The following is a 22,733-nucleotide window of genomic DNA, read 5'->3' on the forward strand; positions in this document are numbered from 1 at the left end:
TTTCTGGGGAAATAAATACAAATCAAGTGAGTTTATGTGTAAAATAAGCAAAATTATCTGCCAACGAGGTAAGAAAAATAATTCTGTTCCTGTTGGAATTAAGATTATTTTTCTTACCCCATTGGCAGATAATTTTGCTTTTTTTAAGCATCAACTCACTTAATTTTAATTAATTCCCCTGGAAAACAGGACATACTATCTTTTGTCATTTTACTCATCTAGTAAATGCATCTTGATTTAAGAATTTTTTGATACTTGGACTGGAAGCAAGACAAAAATACTGTGTAAGACAAGCATTATTTTTATTTTTTTTCAGTGCATAGGGTAACGGTGATCGGACAGAGAATGAATATGAGGGACGGGAGCATGTCTATGTTCCCACAGCCCTATGTTCCCAGAGCCCTAACCCTAACATACCTAAACCTACCCCTCACAGGAGGGAGACTTGTCTGGGATGTAATTGGGCTATCCCTGTACCAGCACAAGCACTAACACCTACCCTTTATAGGGGACATAGTTAAATGAGAGAACATAGGACTGTGGGAACATAGGGCTGTGGGAACATAGGGCCTAATTTTCAAAATTTTCGGTAAAAAAAAAAAAATCCTTAGAAATGTGTGAACAAAGGGCTGTGGGAACATAGGGCCTAATTTTCAAAGTTTTCGGTAAAAAAAAAAATCTTAGAAATGTGTGAACATAGGGCTGTGGGAACATATGGTTGTGGGAACATAGGGCCTAATTTTCAAAATTTTCAGTAAAAAAAAAAAACTTAGAAATGTGGGAACATAGGGCCGTGGGAACATAGGGCTGACCCCTGAGGGGCCACCTTATATAGCAAACACAAATTAGGATGATTAATAGAACACAGCTGACAGATATGAACTAATAATGAGGAACGGGAAAACTGAACAAAGGAACACATGATAAACATGAAAACAAACTAAAAGTCCATGATAATGAAACTAACTGAACATAATGTGACAGTTTTCCCTTTGAATAAAGTTTATGTTTCTGACTCCACTGGCAGATGTTTGTTCTTGTTTTAAGCATAGACTCACTTCATTTTGACACATTTTTCAGAAAACAAGAATTTTTAGCTTCTCGAGTAAATGCGTCTTGATTTAAGAATGCTAAGTATTTTTGTCCAGTAGAAATATCTAACTAAGGAAATGTATTTTAGCAGTGAATCTTAACATGTCGCTCAGAGATGTTTTCCTTTTATTCAACCTGGTGGTTTTATAATGTTTATCTGCGGTAATGATCAATCATCCTCTGCGATCAGCTGTGCTTAAGAGCTGGTGATGGTGTACAGATGATTAATGAATGAGAGCCATTAGAAATTAATGATGCGTGTGGATCTCTGGTCATATTGTCTTACCGTTGATCCAGAGAGCTTCAGGGTCGTGCACGCTGAAATCTGCACTGAAAAGATCCTCCACAGCCAGCTTGGTGTCACTGCCTGGTAGCGTGTCCACTGTCACACACACACACACACACACACACACACACACACACACACACACACACACACAGACAGACACGAGCGTCACGAGCAGTAATAGAGCCGCTGAAGGCCACAGGTGTCACACTTTACATAAACAAACAGCAGATTCACTAACACACAAACTCAAGACTTTAGCAATGCAAAGGTTTGGTTACACTTTGTTTCGATAGTCCACTTTAAACATTCTACTAACTATAAGTAACTTTGCAACTGCATGTCAACTAACTCAACTATAGCAGTGGGTTAAAGTGATGTCAAGCTTAGGAAAAATTGACATCTTCCCCTTTATTCAAATATTATTATTTAAAGAGTTTAGCATTTTGCGTAGTTGTGCTTGGGTTTTATTTGTGATGATAACGCAATGAAACATGTGCCAACATCATTTTTATCCAGGTTGTCATAGAAAGAAATTATGAACACAAGAGAGAACCAACAAAATATTAATAATGGATTATGTTGTAGTCCATGTATGCTTTTTCCTCTGAGCTTTTTGTTCTTCTATGCAATTTTTTTGCATAGTAAAATAAAACCTGTCGCTGAAATTGGCCTTTTTTGCCAAATAATTTTGTCAGACAAATACCATAACCAAGTTTAGTGTTTTGTTCCTCCCTCATATTTAACATATTTCAAAAAATATATATTTTCCTCATATTTTGATGGTTTCATCGAACTTGTAGAGTTATTCCCCCCAGACATCACTTTTGACCACTCTTGTAGATGTCAACTAACTAACTCTCATTAGACTATGAGTAGACTGGTAGGTTAAGGTTAGTAGAATAACTTGCAAAGATACTTATAGGGTCCTATCTTGCACCCAGCGCAATTGACTTGTTCATCGACGCATGTATCATTCCTATTTTGCACCTGACGCACAGCGGACTTTTCCCTCCACAGACGCACTTCGGTTAATTAGGGAATGAACTTGCGCTCCCGGAGGCGGTTCAGCGAAAAGAGGAGGTGTATTCCGGCGCAAACGTTCCCTGGTGCTATTTTGCAGTTTCAGAAAACAATTCCGCCACAGACCAGGAGAAACCTAGTCTTAAGTCAGTGGCGCGGCCCTGACGAGAACGTCGTTCTCCTCGGCTGTGAACCGCTCCTGGCAAATCCACCGTTATAATAGCAACCCGCCATGGAACAAGCGCCTGCTCTTAAAGGGAACGTGAGATGACGCTCTGATTGGTTTATTATTGGTTTATGAGTAATGTCACTACCTCAGACCAACCCATTTTAGATTTGCGTCGGGTGCAAGAGTAATTTATCCCGCCGGTATAATAGCAACAGCGCCAGAGATCCGCCCACAAAGTTACTTGCGTTTCGCGTTTGATACTTGCGTTTCAGATCGTTAAAATAGGGCCCATAGTCAGTAGAAAGTCTGTTGGAGAGCATCTGAATAAAGTGTTAGCTGATATTGAATGGACACTCTAATACTCTAATGATTGTTAGTTGACTTGTAGTTGCAAAGTTACTGATAGTTAGTAGTAGGGGTGTGCAAAGGAGCCAGTATCTGTATCTGTAACAATCTCAAAATTAACCATATCTGTATGCGGATATAACCGGAAGTGGGCCGGGCTTTACCCGGAAGTTCATACAAGTGATTGAGAAGACTGTTAGGTCTATGGGTTTACTATCCATTTCTTTTTCTACTATCCATTTCTATTGCTATCACTGAACAAATATGCTTTGTATAAGTGATAAAATTATATTTTTTATTACGATTATAACATTTATTTAAATATCTTCTAACTGTCAGAGCCGATAGCCTTGTACAGGCAATGCTTTGAGGTGTAATGTGGTTGTGCTTCAGGCGACCCAAGTTTGAGTCCCAGCTCGGGGACCTTTCCCGATTAAAAAGTTCTAATGTTGGAATAACCACAACCTCAAATAAGAGGAGTCTGAAGTGTTAGCAATGAACCATTGAGATGTTTGGTCAGGTGACACATGTATCAGCCAATCAGATCATGGAGTGTCATTTTGAACGGCAGTGTTTTGAAACGGCAAACATGTGACTTAATGTCAGATTGTTGTGTCTTATGCAGAGAACCGTGTTCAGTGCATTTAAAAAGTGTTTTGCTCTCTGTGTGTCAGTTTAAATAATTGTGCTGTGCATGTCATTTTAGTGTGTTAGCAATTGGAAAAAAAACTGTAAATTCATCATTAGGGGTTTGCTGTACCTGGAGTGAGGAGGATCACAGACATGGTGATGAGAGAACAGACCACCAGAATGACCAGCAGAGCGATCGCAATCCCCTTCCAGTTCCTCTGAGGTGGACTCATGCCACCCAGATCCTTCAGGAAAGACAAACAGACACGTTAACATTGTCCGGGAAGCAGACACACTCTGTCAGTTCAAAGCTAGACTAAAGACACATCTCTTTGACCTAGCATACACATAACACATTATAGACTTCTATAATTCAATGTTAGGCTGCATAGATCAGGTCAGCCGGAACCGGGAACACTTCCCATAAATCCTGATGTACTCGTTACATCATAAGAAGAATGGCGTCTACGCTAATATTAGTCTCTCTGTTTATTCCGAGGTTTACCGCAGTCCGCCGGATCAAGGCTGTATCCAGATCTGATGAAGGACCTGCACCTGGACGCGACGACAACGCAGTCCTGAAGTGTCAACTAGGCTCTTCCCTGTGAAGGCCTCCCTCCACTCCCTTTACCTCTCTACAGATAAAGTGTTGTCGGGATGATTCCGGTTCGCGTGTCCGTAATTTATAGCAAAACATCTAGCATGAATTCGATTTGAAACAGATTCATTAAAATAAGTTATTACTCCACCAACTGAGTGACATCATTAACCAACGTTGAACTACCACTTTGCGACAATATGGTTTCGGGAAACAGTCGTGACTAGCTAGTTGATTTCTTCAACGATGCATCGTACCATTACCCTGGAAATCCAGAGTTCTCACGAGAGCACAAGTTGAATTTGCTCAGCGAGTTACTCTGGTGTCGAGTAATGATGCTCATTAAATATGCCCTTGTATCCGAGCTGCACCAATCACATCGGGTTATCTGATATAGGCGGGCTAAACTGATGACGACAGCGCTGTGACGTCGAAGTCATTAGTAAACATTGCAAGATGGCTATGGATGAACACCAGTTGTTTGAAACGGCTTTGGCCGCTACAGTGAACGAGTTAGACTTGGCTTTTTCTCTAAAAGAGGAACAGAAGACGCCGCTCGAATCCTTCCTTTGCAAGAAGGACGTTTTTGCTGTTTTGCCGACCGGATACGGTAAGAGTCTAATCTACCAGTTAGCTCCGCTGGTAGCTAAGCGTATGGGGTTTATTGTTGTGATTGGTCGTAGTGTTATCCAATTGCGTGCAGTGAGATTTTCAAATGCATGCTTGGTGCCGCCCCTCGAGCTGGCCGAGTTTCATTAGTCGACGCCAGACCATTAATCTTTTAGATTTGGGTCTGGATTTCCAGGCTAGGGAAGGACTACACCTGCGCACATACATTCAAACGCACATTCCTATAGACTGAACACGTAATACGCATGTGCACGCCATCTGCGTTCTCACTGGTTCACGTCTTTGAAGTTTGCGCAGAAAGAACTTAAAGGGATAGTTCACTTTGAAATAAATTTTTGGTATGTTTTAGCTTACCTCAAGGGCATCCAAGATGTAGGTGTCTTTTTTTCCGCAGTAGTTTCAATTTTGATATTTTTAGGTCAAACCGTTCTTGTCTGTCAGTCATATAATGCAGGTCTATGGTCATTATCTCAAAACACAAGCACAGAGTCCAAATTAAAACAATTCCCCGTCGTCCAAATTATACAATTCCCCATCGTAAGTACACATTGATGCAAACCGCGAAACGAGCGGTTTGTGTGAGAAAACGAACAGTATTTATATCGTTTTTACCTCTTATACACAGTCATGTCGAAGTGATCTGATCTGACGTGTACGCAGACTGGTGCATAGATATATACACACTAGATGTCGCCTTGTCTACGGCAGTTCATTGGAACGAATGTCTTTAAGGCGACATCTAGTGTATATATCTATGCACCAGTCTGCGTACACGTCAGATCAGATCACTTCGACATGGCTGTGTATAAGAGGTAAAAACGATATAAATACTGTTCGTTTTCTCACACAAACCGCTTGTTTCGTGTCTTAGGCCATCAATGTGTACTTACGATGGGGAATTGTTTAATTTGGACGACGGGGAATTGTTTTAATTTGGACTCTGTGCTTGTGTTTTGAGACAGTGACCATCAACCTGCATTATATGACTGACAGACAAGAACGGTTTGACCTAAAAATATAAAAATTGAAACTACTGTGGAAAAAAAGACACCTACATCTTGGATGCCCTTGAGGTAAGCTAAAACATACCAAAAATTAATTTCAAAGTGAACTATCCCTTTAAGAGTTTTCTGTTAAGCGGTGTCGTGTTAGCGGCCCTTAAGTTAATAACTAATGATCGTTGCGACGGAAGTGAATCAATCAAACTAACTTTAGCTGGACAATAACTTTATTCTAGAGCTGCTATAAAGCCAACACACTTTCCTTTAATTTCCTATTATCAATGTAAAGCTGCTTTGGAACAATCTACATTGTTAAAAGCTCTATATAAATGAAGATGACTTGACGTTATTTCTTCATAGAACATAGCAACAAAAAAAGAAGCAAAGTTGAGGGTTTAACGTCTAGTAATGCTTTACTGAAGCTGTTAATAAAGGTTTCATTTGAGTTCATTTGTACTCACTGAGGGACGAGTCTGAATGATCTGGGTAAATGTCTCGTATAAGAGGTACTCAGAAATTCGTTTGAAAAAACACTGGAATATTCCTATAAGCAAGAGTTGCGTATAACTGAGCTCAAACACACCCGGAGATCAGCAGAGGCAGTTTCTCAGACTCTGTGATGTTCAAACTAGTTGAATTGGAGACGAGGTTTCTGTCAGATGGATCAAGGCCTTCTGCTCCAACACTTTAGAGCTCATTCCACCTTAAATGTTCTGAGACGCAGCTGTGGAGACGTCATTCATCTTCTCTCCCCGCTGGGTTCTGCCAACAAGTTACTTTAAACCTTTAGGCTATCTTCACAAAGAACTAGAAACGCTGAACGCATTTCCGCTCAGTGATGAAAGCTAATGGCACTTTCAGGCTGAAGTGAGCAGTCAGAGAACTCGTCAAGTCTCCACATGGACTTCATGTAATAAAGCACAAACAAGGTGATGTACAGTGCTGGTCTTGGTAGCAATTATCTTGTCAGAAATATTGCATTGCCCAATGTTGGCCTTGAGCCTGGTGGATCTTTTCCACCTATGGGGACTGGGACGCTTACAAACTACAGCCTCATGTGTAAACAACGTCTGTGGGCGTAACCGGTGTAAACTAGTGTTTTACCTTGATGCCTGCTGCATGCTTATTGGCTCACCAACCCTCTACAATGCGAGTAAATCACTCGCATATGCACAAGGAGTCTGACAACAGCCGGTATGATCTGATCTCACCATCATCGAGTCCGTCTGTGATTACATGAAGAAACAGAAGAAACTGAGACAGACTAAATCCAGAAGAACTGCGGGAACGTCTCCCGAGATGCTTGAAGAATCCTTCCTGCAAAGCTTCCTGAAAAACTATGTGCAAGTGTACCTGGACAAAAGCCGTTTTAAACGCAAAGGGTCGTTACACCATATATTGATTTGAATTAGTTAATAGAAGTTAAATCATAAATAAATTCAATTTGTGATTTTATTTTTGAAAGCATTCTCACTTTACAGCATTTTAACACGAGTGCCAGTGCTTTTCACAGTCCTGTAGCTTTGCAGGAAGGTTTCTTCAAGCGTCTCGGAGACATTCCCGCAGTTCTTCTGGATTTAGTCTGTCTCAGTTTCTTCTGTTTCTTCATGTAATCACAGACGGACTCGATGATGGAGAGATCAGATCATACCGGCTGTTGTCAGACTCCTTGTGCATACACAAATCTCACTGGATTATTACAATTAATGGCAAAAAGAATGTTTGGAAATGTAAACTGATATTTCCTACTGACACACTACAGCAAAAGATATAAATAACTGACTTAAGATATAAATAACTGACTTAAAACCAAAAAAAGTGTGTGTGTGTCACATTTTTTGATACTCGATGTTATCGAGGCAATTCGGTCGGTGCCTAAAAAGTATCGAACTCGATACCCAGTCTTAGTCATACCTGTACAATATGTCTTCAGTCAGGGATAAATCGCTCTCCTTTCAGAGGATCATAAACCATTTAAATACTGCAAACGTCAATTAACAGACTCGTGTCCAACAGACTTCATGGTTTTAACTCTCGCTCTCTGTCTGCAGAACCACCATCTGTGAGTTATTTTTATGAGAGAAGGGTTTCAGGAAGTTTAAACAATGTGATATGCTAAAAAAAACTGCAGATCTGAAAAATGATTTGGCATTAGCTGTGATTTCACTTGATGGCAATAATACGAAAATAAAATGAACTCATCAAACTTTGGGTGTGAGCGTCTGTACACGTGTTTAAAGAGAGAGAGAGAGAGGGAGAGCGTGCGCCTCTATTTTTAGCGAGGCAACACGTGTAATGGCTGCTTGCCTTGACCTCGCTGAGGGCACATGTAGGACGGTCAAAGGGACGGATTCACCCAATCATCATTCATCTCTTAAATGAGCAGAAGCCCTCAGGTTGGTACGCTTGATGTCACCTGCATTCCCTCACACGCCATGAAACACGATAATCGATCGCGTTTACTAATGTAGCAGAAGACCGAAGACACGTGTGACCGCTCAAAATCCATAAATGCAATAAACTGCAAGTCTACATAAGCAAATGTCAAATGCAAAAATGTTTCTAACATTTACTGTATGTATTACTGAAAGGTCTGGACAATGTCAGAATTATAAAATGGACATCACAACATCTGGCCTCTGGAAACCTGCCTCTACAACTAGGCTGGGTAATATATGACCAAAATCTTATATCACAATAGGAGTAATTTTATTTCATGATAACAATATATATCATGATATACAGTGAATCAACATTTGAAGTGGATCAAAACCTTTCATCAAAGTTATACATGAATTTTGATCAATACCAGTTCTTGTCTTAGGATGACTTTGATTAACTTTTTTGATCCACTTCAAATGTTGACTACTGTCGATATTTTTACTTTAAACAAGGTTATATTAAAAGAGGTGGTATAATGCCCTTTTCACAAGATGTAAAATAAGTCTCTGATGTCCCCAGAGTGTGTGTGTGAAGTTTTAGCTCAAAATACCCCACAGATATTTGTATATAGCATGTTAAAGTTGTCACTTTTTGAGGGTGAGCAAAAACGCACCATTTTGTGTCTGTTTCTTTAAATGCAAATGAGCTGCTGCTCCCGGCACAGGGGGCGGAGCTACGAAAGCTCGTGTCATTTTACCTCACACACACATGCACTGAAAATTTCAAAAACGTTTAGCCTTTTATGTTCAAACCGGAGTCAGACAATGATGGAGAGACTCAAGAAGAAGTAACAACATGTAGAAGCAACAGGACATTTCTGAATGGTTAGTTGATGAGTTTATGAATCTGATGTGTAGTTATCTTCTAGTCATTGATTAGCATATTCTGTCATGATAATCTATAAATCGTGATCAGGGGGCGGGGTTTATGTAAATTGTAGGGTTGGTGATGTCACTAACCCGGGAGGAATGTGGTGTAGTCTCTACCAGCCGTTTGTTGTAGTCCTTAAAAAGCGATTTCTTTAAAAGCAAATATCTCCCTTTGCTTTGAACTTTGAGCGTTGTAACTTTGCAGATGTTGTTTATGATCAAACAGCAACTTTACACACTAACTAAAGTTAGAAAAGTCAAATCATAATCAACCACCCCTTTAACATCAACCACTGAAACTTTACAATTCTTGTAACCAATTTCATTATCACAAAACAAGGCGTTGAAGCCTAATAATGCGGCAAAATGAACTCTGTATGAGCAGCGGCTTTATGTGCGCGCGTTCGATGTGTGTGCGTCTCTCAGACGGCGTGAGCATATGCTGAAATTAATTCTCTTTTGCTGCTTATATGAAGCACCAGAAACACTACACAGGAACATTTCCTCTCACTGATGAAAGCTAACAGCTTCTGATGAAAGATGATGATGGTTAATGGCTTATACAGACACACATTTACATATTTTGAATAGAGATAATGCATTTCTATATGTTCACATCCGTTTGTGTTTTTTTGAGTAAGTCTATCCATCAAACCAAAAATATTTGATCTTAGGGTCACATGTTTGTTGCCAACTCAATTAGTAACTTTTCAGACCCCTGTAACAACTGCTGATTTGTAGTCAGTCACTATATCAGTTGTCTAACAGCTTTATTAGACAGTCATTCTGTTATATATTAAAATGACAGTATGTAAGCATGGATTAGGAGAGAAAACATGTGAACTGCAGACTGGCGCATTACGTCATCTAGCGACTTTGAGCAGGCTTTAGCTACTGTCCGATTGAAAATAGCTGGCAACACTGATCACATGTCTAGAGCCCCTGCAATTACACACACCAGAGCATGTGGTGGCGCTAACACACAATTAAAGGCAAGAATTGTACAAGATAAATGTACACTAGCGTTCAAAAGTTTGGGGTCCATAAGAAATGTTTTTGAAATAAGTCTCTTCTGCTCACCAAGGCTGCTCTTATGTTATCAAAAATACTGCAAAACAGTAATATTGTGAAATATTTTTACATTTTAAAAATCACTATTTTCCAATGTGAATATATGTAAAACTGGAATGTATTCCTGTTATCAAAGCTGAAGCATCATTACTCCAGTCTTCAGAGTCACATGATCCTTCAGAAATCATTCTAATATGATGATTTGATGCTCAAGAAACGTTTCTCATTATTATCAATGTTGAAAACAGTTCATATTTTTGGGGGAAACAGGGATAAACAAATTTTTTTCAGGATTCTTTGATAATCAGAAAGTTCAAAAAGACAGAATCTATTTTTTATACAAATCTTTTAAAACATTATAATGTCTTTACTGTCACTTCTAATAAATAAATAAATAAATAAAATAATCTTACTGACCCCAAACTTTTGCACGATAGTGTATATGTACTCATATATCAAACCATACCATTTTTACAGTAATGATTGCACAGCCATAATCCAGTAATGAACTACATCATTATATCACATCCCTGCACACAGACACTGAACTACAGAGACATTTCCACAGAGCGCAGAGCTGTTTTTAGAATGGAGTTTTATGGTTCCCTGCATCTGACATCTTAATGTCATTGTGTGCAATCATTTTGAATAGAGAACAGAGAAACTAATACACAAAAGATGATTATAATGAATATAATAGTATTGCACTGTAAATGTGATTGTTATGTTTGTGAAGGCATCACACACTCAGCTGAAGGCAGAGGTCGAATCGCATCAATGCAATACATAAAGGTAAAGATCTTTTTATCTGCACTATTTTTTACAAATGTTGCAACAATATTACCATATTGTCACTAAATGTTTTGCTTTGATAGCAGCCCTTTTGAAATTGAACAACTATAACTACAAAGTTTTCATTATAATTCTAATTTAATGAGAATAGCAGAGTTCACAACACAACTATGATAATAACACTGAGGAATGATATTGTTGGAATCACTTTCAGAGCAATCATTTTTTCCCCAACTTTTCCAATAATTTTTCCAACATTGACAGCCAATCAGAATTCATCCAAAAGCTCAAGCTTTTTAAGCGACACGACTATCGCCCGATATATGTCCATTTTTTTAATGTTATCGTTATCGGCCCAATAAGAAAATTTGGCCGATATATTAACGCCGATAAATAATGGATTATTTCCTTCAGCTGAGACACTTCAGATGCATAATGTTCAACATAATGGTTTTGAATTGCTTGAAATATGATTGAAATCTTTTTTTTTTTTTTTAAGGAATACAATTAAGTGCAACATGCGAATCACAAATCTGTCATATAGGCTAAACAAAATTATAATGAGAACATGATTATAATTGTGTGCTTAGGACATGGATTTTAATGGTGAGACTATTGTTTTTGTAATCAGGCTCTCAAAAAATATTTTAAAAAAATTGGATTTAGACCAATATATTGGTTATAGGCTTTCAAATATGTCGATTTATTGGTTATCGGTCTCAGTCAAAATTGGTGCATCGCTAAAAGTTATGGTTCTTAGTACGAATGGGCCTTTACCCTACCAGATATGTGACACTTTCTCCATTAAACCTTGGTTTAAGAGAAATAGACTGGTTAAGTCTAAGGCTTTGTGACAGTAGATAAGACAGTTTAATGCAGATTTTTTCCCACTGTGGTTTGAGACACGTGACCAAAAGCTCAAATTATATGAATCGGGACATTGTCCCCGGCATGAAAGGCACCAAAGGAATGCATTACTTCTATTCAAAATCTTGTTTGCTCTGAACATTAGTTTGTGATGTGAAAGAGCCTTTACAGTTGCCTGTACCACTCAATCATTCATTCCAATAAATGCCACATTCTCTAGATTAATAACCCATAAAGCAATCATTACCTGGAATGTGCATCTGAAAGGCCGGCTGTGAAAATGAAGGCTAAAACGCATTTTCATAAAAAAAAAAAAAAGTAAGCTGTATATGTCCTCGCAGGAAGACTTTTCAATTTGAAGCTACATCAAACTACTCCGACAATGTGTTTCTGTTTTAAAGAGAGACACCGGCGATGGTCTGAAGATGCTATAGTGACGGACTCTCACAGAACACAGGTGTACAACATCCAACACAAGCAACCTGCAGAAAACACTTCTGCATGACTGCCTCGTCCCACAGCTGAAACACTCGCTCGCTCCTCAGGTCATCTGTGGATATCAGCCGCCAACAAGCATTTCAGAATGTAGGATAAACCACGCTAACGTCGAGATGAGTGGAAACAAACTATGACAAACTCATCAAAATCTGATGATGAACGAATGCAGTGCCTTTATGCTTAATCACTGTCACATACTTTTAACTTTTATATACTAAGTTTTGGATTTTTTTTTTTTTTTATGTCATTACATTGTTTAGAGTATAAGAAGAAGAGAAAAAATATATATATTTTATTCATGCTACCAGGACTCAGTTGTTAAAAAAAATAAAAGGACATGAAATGACGTGTATAGGCAAAAACAATGTGATTTTGTGTCATTCACCAACTCATTTTTAGATTAAAGGATTTCTTTTATTTTTTTAACTAATGATTCTCAACTGTTATGGAAATACTGTATGTGGGAAAAATGGCCATAAATGGGTTTTCCCATTCAATACAACTATAAATTGTATTTTATTTGCATACTAATGTGTTCTTGGGGGCAACTTGTAATGAAAAAAGAAGCGTAATAGGAGTAACAATTGGCAACACTTCCATAATATTTCATAGGAATATTGATATAATTGATCTCCCTATTCACATGTTGCGTCTCCCAGAATGCCTGATAAACATGATTTAAGTCCTGGCGTCTCTATCATGTATGATGAAATCAATGCCCGGTTTCGTAACCCATTTTCCTGAGATGTTGATTTGAAAATTTGTCAGATTTAAATAATTACAAAATATCATAATTCCATAATATTGCTAAATCTGATCTCTAAATTAATGTCAGTCATTGTAAAGAATAAGAAGTTGTTCTCATGGTGAAACCTGCAAACATTTGGTATAAAGCCTTGAATGTGCTCTTTAAAGGACATCCAGACTTACAACTGTGACACTTACAACTGTGACACATCCCTTATGAAACATAACCATGGTTTTAATATAAACGTGTAGTAAACAGTTTTATGGTGGATTGATTACCACTTGTTTAACAACAGTTTTACTACAAATACCATATGGTTACTATAGCTAAACCATGGTTAATTTATGGTTACCATGTTTTAACTATAATAACCAAGTTTTTATTTATTTATAGTGAAACCATGGTTAATTTTCATAAGGGGTAATGGTGTCAGAGAAATACACTCAAATACAAAGTCTATTGGAAACTATAGGATATTATAGATGCAGAACAACATCCACTCATATTCAAACCTTCAACACTAGATGCGACCACTACCCCAAACATGTTCCAGTCCAGCTCCGTTGCGTGAACGTGACAGTGTCTCAAAGCAGCTTTGATGAAAGATTCATCAGCTATTCGCTCTTATGTCAGAGAAAGCCGCGATCAATTATTCACAGACGGACTGTCGCACCGTGTCGAAGGGTTCGCGGCACGGACAGGTGACCCGCGGGCCCGAACCGGCCAGACATGAAGCACCTCTGAGTCTTCATTCGGTGTCATGTCGTGATTTCATTTTATGACTTTATACACTGTTTAGACACGGGCGCGCGCGTGCGCCGATTCTCAATTACAATCGTCACGCGCAAAAACTGATACTCGCGATTGACAGCGGGAAGAAACGCGGATGAAATTAAAAACACGAGCAGAATTGTTATATGCATCCCTTACATTAGAACCGAATGGGGTGATGTCATGAATGTACTGAACGGGCGTTGGATTCGTGCGTCCATTACCTGATACTCTCCAGATTCGGGTAGCAAAGCCGTTACAAATCAGTGAAAAAGCGGCCACGCATGTGTGTGTGTGTGTGTGTGTGTGTGTGTGTGCAACACATATGCCGTTCGTTACCTCGTCCTGCGGATTCGGTCTCTGGCTTTGCTGCTCTTTGGTGGCCGTCATGATTTGATTCCCTGTTCAGATGCCGCTGAGAAATGCCAAAAATACCCAAACTGGCGCTTCCAGCAGCACTGCAGAATCGTGATCTCGAGTCGCTCCTCCGTTTGCTTTTCGTCCGTGGAGGAGGAGCGCGCGCGGCGCGTTTGGCATTACACCGCAACCGGAACGCGTGATCGATCGTTGCGAACGATGTGTCTCTGATTCTGAGCTCGAGCGAACTTAAACTGACGGGAAAATAACTGATGCAAATCCAGAAGGCGGGAGCAGCGCGCGCATTGATGCTGAGGCTGAGCCTGGGGGGGGGGGGGGGGCGTTGATGACGCGAAACCACAGACAGAGAGACAGACAGCACCTTGAACAGCACGAGAGCTCAAGGATATCGCATGCATCAATGCAATTCTAGTAATTGCATTAATGCATTCTGCAAGCGAGCATCAGTTCCAGCATCTTGACTGTGACACCTGTCCTGCAGTCAGACCCTGAGGAGCATCATCAATGTCAACTTGTTTTCTACCAGAAGCGCGACCTCGAGTGACTTCTGAATGACATCCAACACAGAATTACGTAAAAGAGGAAAAACATTTGCTCTTCATTTAATCTATTTTTGAATAGCCTACCATTTAATATGAATAAAACTATATGGGTGTGACTTTGTGTAACTCTTCTTTTGATTTCTCTGACGTCTTTCGCTTAATTGATATAAAGCTAAATTGATATACAGCTTTTTTCTTAAATCAGGATTATATTTGTTTCTACAAAAAAAAATTCAGTTAGTGTCTATGCACTTATAAAATGTGAATTTTACAATCATTCAAGTGAACAGCTTTGATCCCTCTTTTTTTTTTTGAAGCTTTGAAATGTGTTGTAAAATGTGAACAGTTTAAAGGGTAACTAAACCCTAAACCAACTTTTTTTTAGTTAAAGCTGCCGTCGGCAAGTCTGGCAGATTGGGTCGATTAGCCAAAATTTTGAATGTTTACAACTCTCATGCCCCTCCCACTACCAGCGAGCACCCTCCCATCGAGGTCGTGCTCGTCAGTGCGTCACTGTGCGTGTGTACCTGATTTTCTGTGAACACGTCCGTCTCTTCAGCATCGATCAACACCATGGACTCGGAGGTAGGCTTCCCTGGCTAATCTATCCATAGATAGCAATAACCGAGGAATTGAAGCTTGTTAGTAGATTTTCTCTCCGCCATCACGCTTCATGCAATCTCCAGGCGAACTTCAGGCGTGGCGTGTGCATGTGATATTAACGTGCGCGAGTGAGGGGGGATCTGTGGCGTGTGCTCGACCTGTGATTGACAGTCAGATCTCACACCCCCCTGCGCTGATTGGACCTGATGAAGCGGGAGCGCTGTTTTTTTGCAAAACAAATAACACGCTCCAGGTGGAGTTAGAAGCTCGGGGTTTTTTCTAAAACCACCTTATTTATGTTGTTCTGTCGGATTATAGTGTCGATTACACTGAATATGATCAAAAAAATGTTGCCGACGGCAGCTTTAATGATCTGTAAGAATGGGGCTTTATTAGTGCTGTTCATTGATTCAAGTAATTTTTTTGACATTTGTGTTTAAAGTGTTTTAATTTTACAAAATATGGTGTTAAAACGTCTGAGTGCTGCCCTCTTCAGGTTGAACAGTGGCTACTGCAGTTGAATTTTCCTATTGGAAGTTGTGGTACCCTCTGACGTCAGAGGGTACCAGTTAACCACGCCCTTGTCTACAGAGAGATACATCTCAGATGCACGCCCCCTCTCCACTGGGCTCTGCCTACTTTTCCAGCATTTTTCAAATATTGCCAGTGGGTGGAGTCAGGCTCTGACCTGGGGTTTAGCCTTTAACATTTAGATGTAAAGTATAACTATATTAAATGTTTTTTTCTTTCTTTCGTGAATTCTCCATAGTATGGTTGGCTTTTCCATGAACGGTCCACTCATTTCGAACACGTTACTAAACTGTGCCAAAATAATTGTTGATAAACCTCTAAAAGAAGAAAGAGCGATTAAAAGCAGGAATTATTTGGATGGATTGGACCACAAATTCACTCTTAATAGATACAACAACAAAAAAAGATTGAAAAATTGCAATGAATAACATTTCCACAGTAGAAAGGATCCAATCAAAAGACATCAGATGAAAACAGGAGGAAAAGTCCATAACTTTCCAAAAATCCTGATCCTATAGGCAACACATTAGCATTAGGAATTAACCAGATCTCACTCCTCACATGAGTAATAACTATCAAGTAGTTGTGTAGCTGTCAATGGAGGGACAGAAAGCTCTCAGATTTAATCAAAAAATATCTTAATGTGTGTTCCGTAGATGAACGAAAGTCTTGCGTGTTTGGAACGACACGAGGGTGTCGTGCATCAATGATCATTATTTCCCTGTTTTTCACTGCGCAGCTGCTTTGAGTATCGAGCTAGTAGCTATAAATAAAGGTGATATGATTGACATGTTGTCGGTTCACAAAGAACAGAACTGTTTGTGGAAATGAATAAATAAAACAGAACAAACATACTGATAATGTCTGTGGGTGGATCTGAATGTTGTAGTTTTTAAAAGCAATGTAATGTATAGTGTAATAATGATATACGTTTATACTTTCAATACAGTATGAAAGTTGTTTATTTGCAGTTGTTATTCAGGTGCTGTACGGTTATGCTGTTAGCTTTGCAAGTCTTGATGTGTTTTTTTTTAGGTTTTCCTGCTTGAATGTTGATTATTTTCCTCATATTCTCCATTGTTGCGGCTCCTCTCTTCCCAGTCTGTCAGTAACGCTCTGTTTACTTCCTGTCTCTATGAAGCCCCTCCTTCTGAAAAGCACACTGTGCTCTGATTGGTCGGCTGGATCAGTGTGTTGTGATTGGTTGAGCGCTTCGAGTGTGTTTGGGAAATGTCCCGCCCCTTACCATAACCGCCAGTTTAACACGCTACTAACTAACTCAACCAGGCCCCGCCCCTTTATTCTGCGTATGAATTATTATAATGAGGAATATTGTGACGTGTTCGTTCCCGGAAGAAACTCAAGACTACAATGGAGGCGTTTCAGGAGTTCAGAAACACTGACACTGATATAGAGAATAACTCACTTTTTCATGCTCAAACAGCACAAACACATAGGAAACATTACACAGTGTGTCACTCACAGCTCACCAGTACTGGACTTCATGTTATCTGTCAGGTAAACTTAATATTGCAGTATTTATGTCTCATTTCAAAGGTTTTTCAGATTCTCCAAACATCCTGAAAATATAAAGCTCTGTGATCTATCGCCTCTGTATTCATGAGCTCCAGATTTAGTCAAGGTGATGACAACCTTGTGCGAGGTGTTCAAGAATGAGAGAGAGAATCTCTTTCTGACCTGATTTCACCGGCTTGTGTGTGTGTGTGTGTGTGTGTGTGTGTGTGTGTATGTGGATAATATGGACATATTGTACATTCAGTCTATACGATACACTTGTCCAAGAGAGTAGTTTTAACCATCTGAGATCAATTGCTAAAATAAAACTTCTCCTTTCCCAAACCGACTTGGAAATTGTGATTCACTCATTTATTATTTATAGGTTAGACTATTGAAAATCATTGTATAGTGTTCTTCCCTAAACTGCATTATCCCGTGTACAGCTCGTCCAGCAGCAGCCAGGCTGTGAACAGGATGAAGAAGAACGGGATCATGTTTCCCCAGTTTTGGTATCTCTTCACTGGCTGCCCGAGAAATTCAGGGTGGGTTTTAAAATGTTGACTTTTGTCTACAAGGCACACACATGTGTGACCCTGGATCACGTCACCAGTCTCGAGTCGCACGGGTATATCTGTGGCAATAGCCAACAACACATTGTATGGGTCAAAATTATCCATTTTTCTTTTATGCCGAAAATCATGTAAAGATCATGTTCCGTGAAGATATTTTGTAAATTTCCTACCGTAAATATATAAAACATCTTTTCTGCCATAAAATACAGGGATTCTGGTGTGAGGTTTTTAAAATGCTTTCAGATGTACTTAATGTAGACCCAGTGCTCATTATATTAGGACATCCTAACCATGTATAGTCATTGAACAGTGCTCAAAAGAAATTTCACACATATTGTCTGATAACAGCCAAGAAACTGTTACTACTGTTTTGGAAAAAGGTTTACCCTCCTGATGCTAAATTATGGCTTGAGGAACTGATGTCTACTCTACACCTGGAACGAACTAGATACCTTTGGAAAGGCAACATTGGACAATTCCTCAAGATTTGGGACCCTTTCATCTGCTACCTTAATAGGAATGTTACTCCTTAATGCAATGTATTGTAGGCTGACCTAAGTGCTGTGTATTAATGTCACTGGATTGTATACAGATGGGGTGTTTATAGTATTTTATTTTATTTTTGCATATAAGAAAATCAATCCTGGAACCTGTAAATATTTCAAGGCTACTTGTTGTTTGAATAAAAAACCCATTTGACAAAAAAAATACATAAAACATTTATTGTTGTGAGTGAATGCAGTCCAATCATGAACATAAATGAACAACTTTAAAGGAGATTTTCTCAATGTTTCGATTTTTTTTGCATCCTCAGATTCCAGATTTTCAATAGTTGTATCTCGACCAAATATTGTCCTATCCTAACAAACCATACATCAATGGAAAGCTTATTTATTCAGCGTTCAGATGATGTATAAATCTCAAATTCAAAAAAATTGACCCATGTGACTGGTTTTGTGGTCCAGGGTCACATATATGAGTGATGTTTTACACCCTTACTCTCCAACTGGAGCACTCAGGTCTTCTGACCGACTGCTATTGACGGTTCCTCGTTGCCGTTATAAATCTAAGGGTGACCTTTCGGGAAAGGATCCGAAATTATGGAATAGTCTTCCTCTCCATCGCTAGCCATTTCTAGGTCTTCTTTAAAAACATATCGTTTTCTTTGGCTTTTGAATAGATCATGAACTGGGTTTTAGAAGCTGATGTTGTATTTAAATGTGTTTATTAATTCTTGCTTGATCTGTAAAGCACTTTGGGTCAACTTCTGTTGTTTTTAAATGTGCTATAAAAATAAAGGTTGACTTGAATTTGATCGGTCTTACATTCCTCCCATCACCCTCAAACTCACTGTTTTACATAATCACTTTATGATGTGTTTGTGGACATATCTGCAACACACTTGACTGACAATTTAAAATCCAATCTGAAGTGTTTTACTCATTATTTACAGTGATCAAACTGCAGTTATGGACTGAATCTTGTGTTTGTTGCGGCATGTTTTCCAAGAAGGAATGTTGTTTTAACCGTGGAAAGACGTCAGTACACTCCGTTTTTCAAGTTCAAATCCTCCAATGTTAATCTACTAACTCTCCTGACTGCTTTGTCAGACAAAAATGGCGGATGGCGGATTATGATTGGTCAGATCGCCTGTCAATCAAACTCCCTGCGAAGGGTCAATTGCGTTCCCACTTAAACCCCCTGGCCTTTAATCTTTGTCCGAGAGACTGACCTTCTCCTTTAAACAACACCAATAATCAACAGTTTTAGCCCAAATCATATCAATTCTTACAAATGAGACAATCACAAATGTGAGGGGTGTTTAAATTATCCGGAAACTTTCCATTGGAAGTTAAGATGGGAACTACAAATTGGAAACTTAACGAGAATTTACATGGATAAATTTGAAAATAGTGGTAATTTATACAAAATAAGCAGACTTGGTCATAAGCAGACTTGACAAATTTTGAAAAAATTTTTTTTTGACTTTGACTTATTTGTGAGTAGAACTTCAAACGATTCTTTCATTGAACAACGAACCCGATTGGGCCAGATGATGACTAACTACTCGACTAACCAGAACTAAAGCTCTCTGGATCTGTCAAAAAAAGAAGCTGGCTGGAGCTCAGCCGTGTGTCCTGGTTTCATCTGGTGTGTGTGTGTGTGTGACAGTGGCTTTACACTCATTAAGCTGAGACAGCGCTCTCTCCCTCACGGGAGTGTATGCTAATTATTCCGGGTCAGAGTGATAATTACACAAGTACGTGCTGGATTCAGCACTATTAATAAAGTCCTCCAAGTCTTCTGCCCTCTGACCCCGGCGACCTTTACTGACACTCTGTTAATTGAGGATTACAGCTTTAAAATTGACACATAATCTGATCAACAATATCAGAGCATTTTTCCTGTGGTTGTGACTAAATTTAATTAGGCTGCAACTGCATTTAATTAGGGTGCGACTACAGCTGTGCTGATTCATGTGAGGGAGAACAAAAGTGGGATGAAACAGCACTTTGGTTTTGAATGACATGCCATTGATGAATGATCACTCGGTCTCGTTCTCGCCGCGCTCAAAGCTGAGAGAAACACAGCGTGTTTGAATTACACACCAAATTCTCTTTGTTTGAAAATAGTTTGGTTTATATAAAGCAGATGCAGTAGGGGCCAAAAGTGATGTCCAAGAGGGATATTTGCTCGATTAGACTATCAAAATATGAGGAAAATATTACTTATTTAAAGGGGTGGTATAATGCCCTTTCACAAGATGTAAAATAAGTCTCTGATGTCCCCAGAGTGTGTATGTGAGGTTTTAGCTCAAAATACCCCACAGATATTTTTATATTGCATGTTAAAGTTGTCACTTTTTGAGGGTGAGCAAAAACACACCGTTTTGGTGTCTGTCCCTTTAAATGCAAATGAGCTGCTGCTCCCGGCACAGGGGGCGGAGCTTCAAGAGCTTGTCTCCTTTTACCTCACACACACATGCACTGAAAAATTAAAAAACTTTTAGCCTTTTATGTTCAAATCGGAGTCAGACAATGATGGAGAGACTCAAGAAGAAGTGACAACATGTAGAAGCAACAGGACATTTCTGAATGGTTAGTTGATGAGTTTATGTAGTTTATGTGTAGTTATCTTCTAGTCATTGATTAGCATATTCTGTCTAGATAATCATTGTGTTCAGGGGGCGGGGTTTATGTAAATTCTAGGGTTGGTGATGTCACTAATGTGGTGTAGTCTCTACCAGCCGTTTGTTGTAGTTCTTAAAAAGAGATTTCTTTAAAAGCAAATATCTCCCTTTGCTTTGAACTTTGAGCGTCGTAACTTTGCAGATGTTGTTTATGATCAAACAGCAACATTACACACAAACTAAAGCTAGAAAAGTCAAATCATAATCAACCACCCCTTTAAGGTATTTATCTGACAAAATTATTTGGCAAAAAAGGCAAACTACAGCTACAGGTTTTATTTTACTATGCAAAAAAAAAAAAAAAAAAGAATACACAGAAAAACAAGAAGCACAGAGGAAAAAGCATACATTGACTACAACATAATCAGTTATTAATATTTTGGCAGCCTGGACAAAAATTATGTCGGCACAATTTAGCATTTTTTATTGCGTTACTACAGTATCACAAATAAAAAAAGACTCAAAGCACAACTACGCAATATGACCACAAAATCTTTAACAGATCTTTTAAATAAATATTTGAATACAGAGTGAAGATGTTCGTTTTTTCCGACATAACTTTTGGCCACTTCTGCACACAATACTTCTATCAAATTGATGCGATTAAGCTCATAATCGTAGCATCCATAATAGTGGTAAAATTTGTCCTATGATATAAACAGTGATGTCTACACTAATGATCAAAATAGAGTAAATCATCTTTTGAAAGTAATCAATTAATGATTGTATCATTACATCGTTACACCAATAGGTGGCGACAAGTGACTGTAAACAAATGTATTTGTCATTGAATCATTCAAGAGATTCGTCGTCAGTGTTTCTTGATTTAAGAATGTTCAGATATTTGTTCTGGAAAACAAGACAAAAATACTGAGTAAGAAAATAATTGATTTGCAGTGTACTCTTAAAAATAAAGGTTTTTCATACATGCCATAGAAGAACCTTTCAGTGATCAGTTCTTATTAGAACAATATTTTTCTTAGTTTGAAGAACATTTTAATGATCTAAAGAACCTTTTTCCACTATAAAGGACCTTTTGTGGTTCCATGGAACCATCAATGACAATAAAAACCTTTATTTTTATAAATAATATATATATTTAAGGACAATCAGAATAAAGATATGACTATATTGTGATATTGTGATAAAACTAATTCGTTTCACATCTTTAAAACTTCACTGTTTAATATTTTATGCAGTATATTATACATTCTGAAGAGCAGGAATGATCCATAACTTCTCCACATCTGAAAATAAACGACTGACTTCAGTGTTTTCTTTATTTTGAGGTATAGATTGAGTGAAGTTCATGCAAGCTGCCATGTCGCACTGCCCTCTAGTGGCCACGAATTAGCAGTTCAGGCAGTCAGTGCATCTACAGTAGTGGCCATGAGTGATGTGAAAAGTGAAATCAGCATAGGCCACATATTTTACTACCACCATTATGGTTATACGATTATGGTTGATGAGCTTAATGGCATCAATTTGATAGAAGTATTGTGTGCAGCTGTGGGCAAAAGTGATGTCCGGCCTGTAGGAAAACTGACATCTTCACACTTCATTCAAA

The 22,733-nt window shown here is 38.7% G+C and overlaps 1 protein-coding gene across 2 annotated transcripts in view; it reads right to left on the reverse strand.

Annotated features, from left to right (window-relative positions):
• Positions 1 to 22,733, reverse strand: part of dpp10 (dipeptidyl peptidase like 10) — an 81,402-nt gene that overhangs the window by 46,500 nt on the left and 12,169 nt on the right. The window contains exons 1-3 of one of the 2 annotated variants that reach the window (XM_082174667.1): positions 14,172 to 14,693; positions 3,676 to 3,790; positions 1,379 to 1,474 (exon numbers count right to left, since the gene is read on the reverse strand). In XM_082174667.1, coding sequence (XP_082030793.1) covers positions 1,379 to 1,474; positions 3,676 to 3,790; positions 14,172 to 14,222 — 262 coding nt within the window. In that variant the 5' untranslated portion in view covers positions 14,223 to 14,693. Of the gene's footprint in view, positions 1 to 1,378; positions 1,475 to 3,675; positions 3,791 to 14,171; positions 14,694 to 22,733 lie in introns of those variants that run through there. The other variant, XM_082174666.1, reaches the window with a different exon arrangement.

Source organism: Leuciscus leuciscus (assembly GCF_965113295.1).
Source record: "Leuciscus leuciscus genome assembly, chromosome: 7".
In the NCBI taxonomy this organism is placed as follows: domain Eukaryota; kingdom Metazoa; phylum Chordata; class Actinopteri; order Cypriniformes; family Leuciscidae; genus Leuciscus; species Leuciscus leuciscus.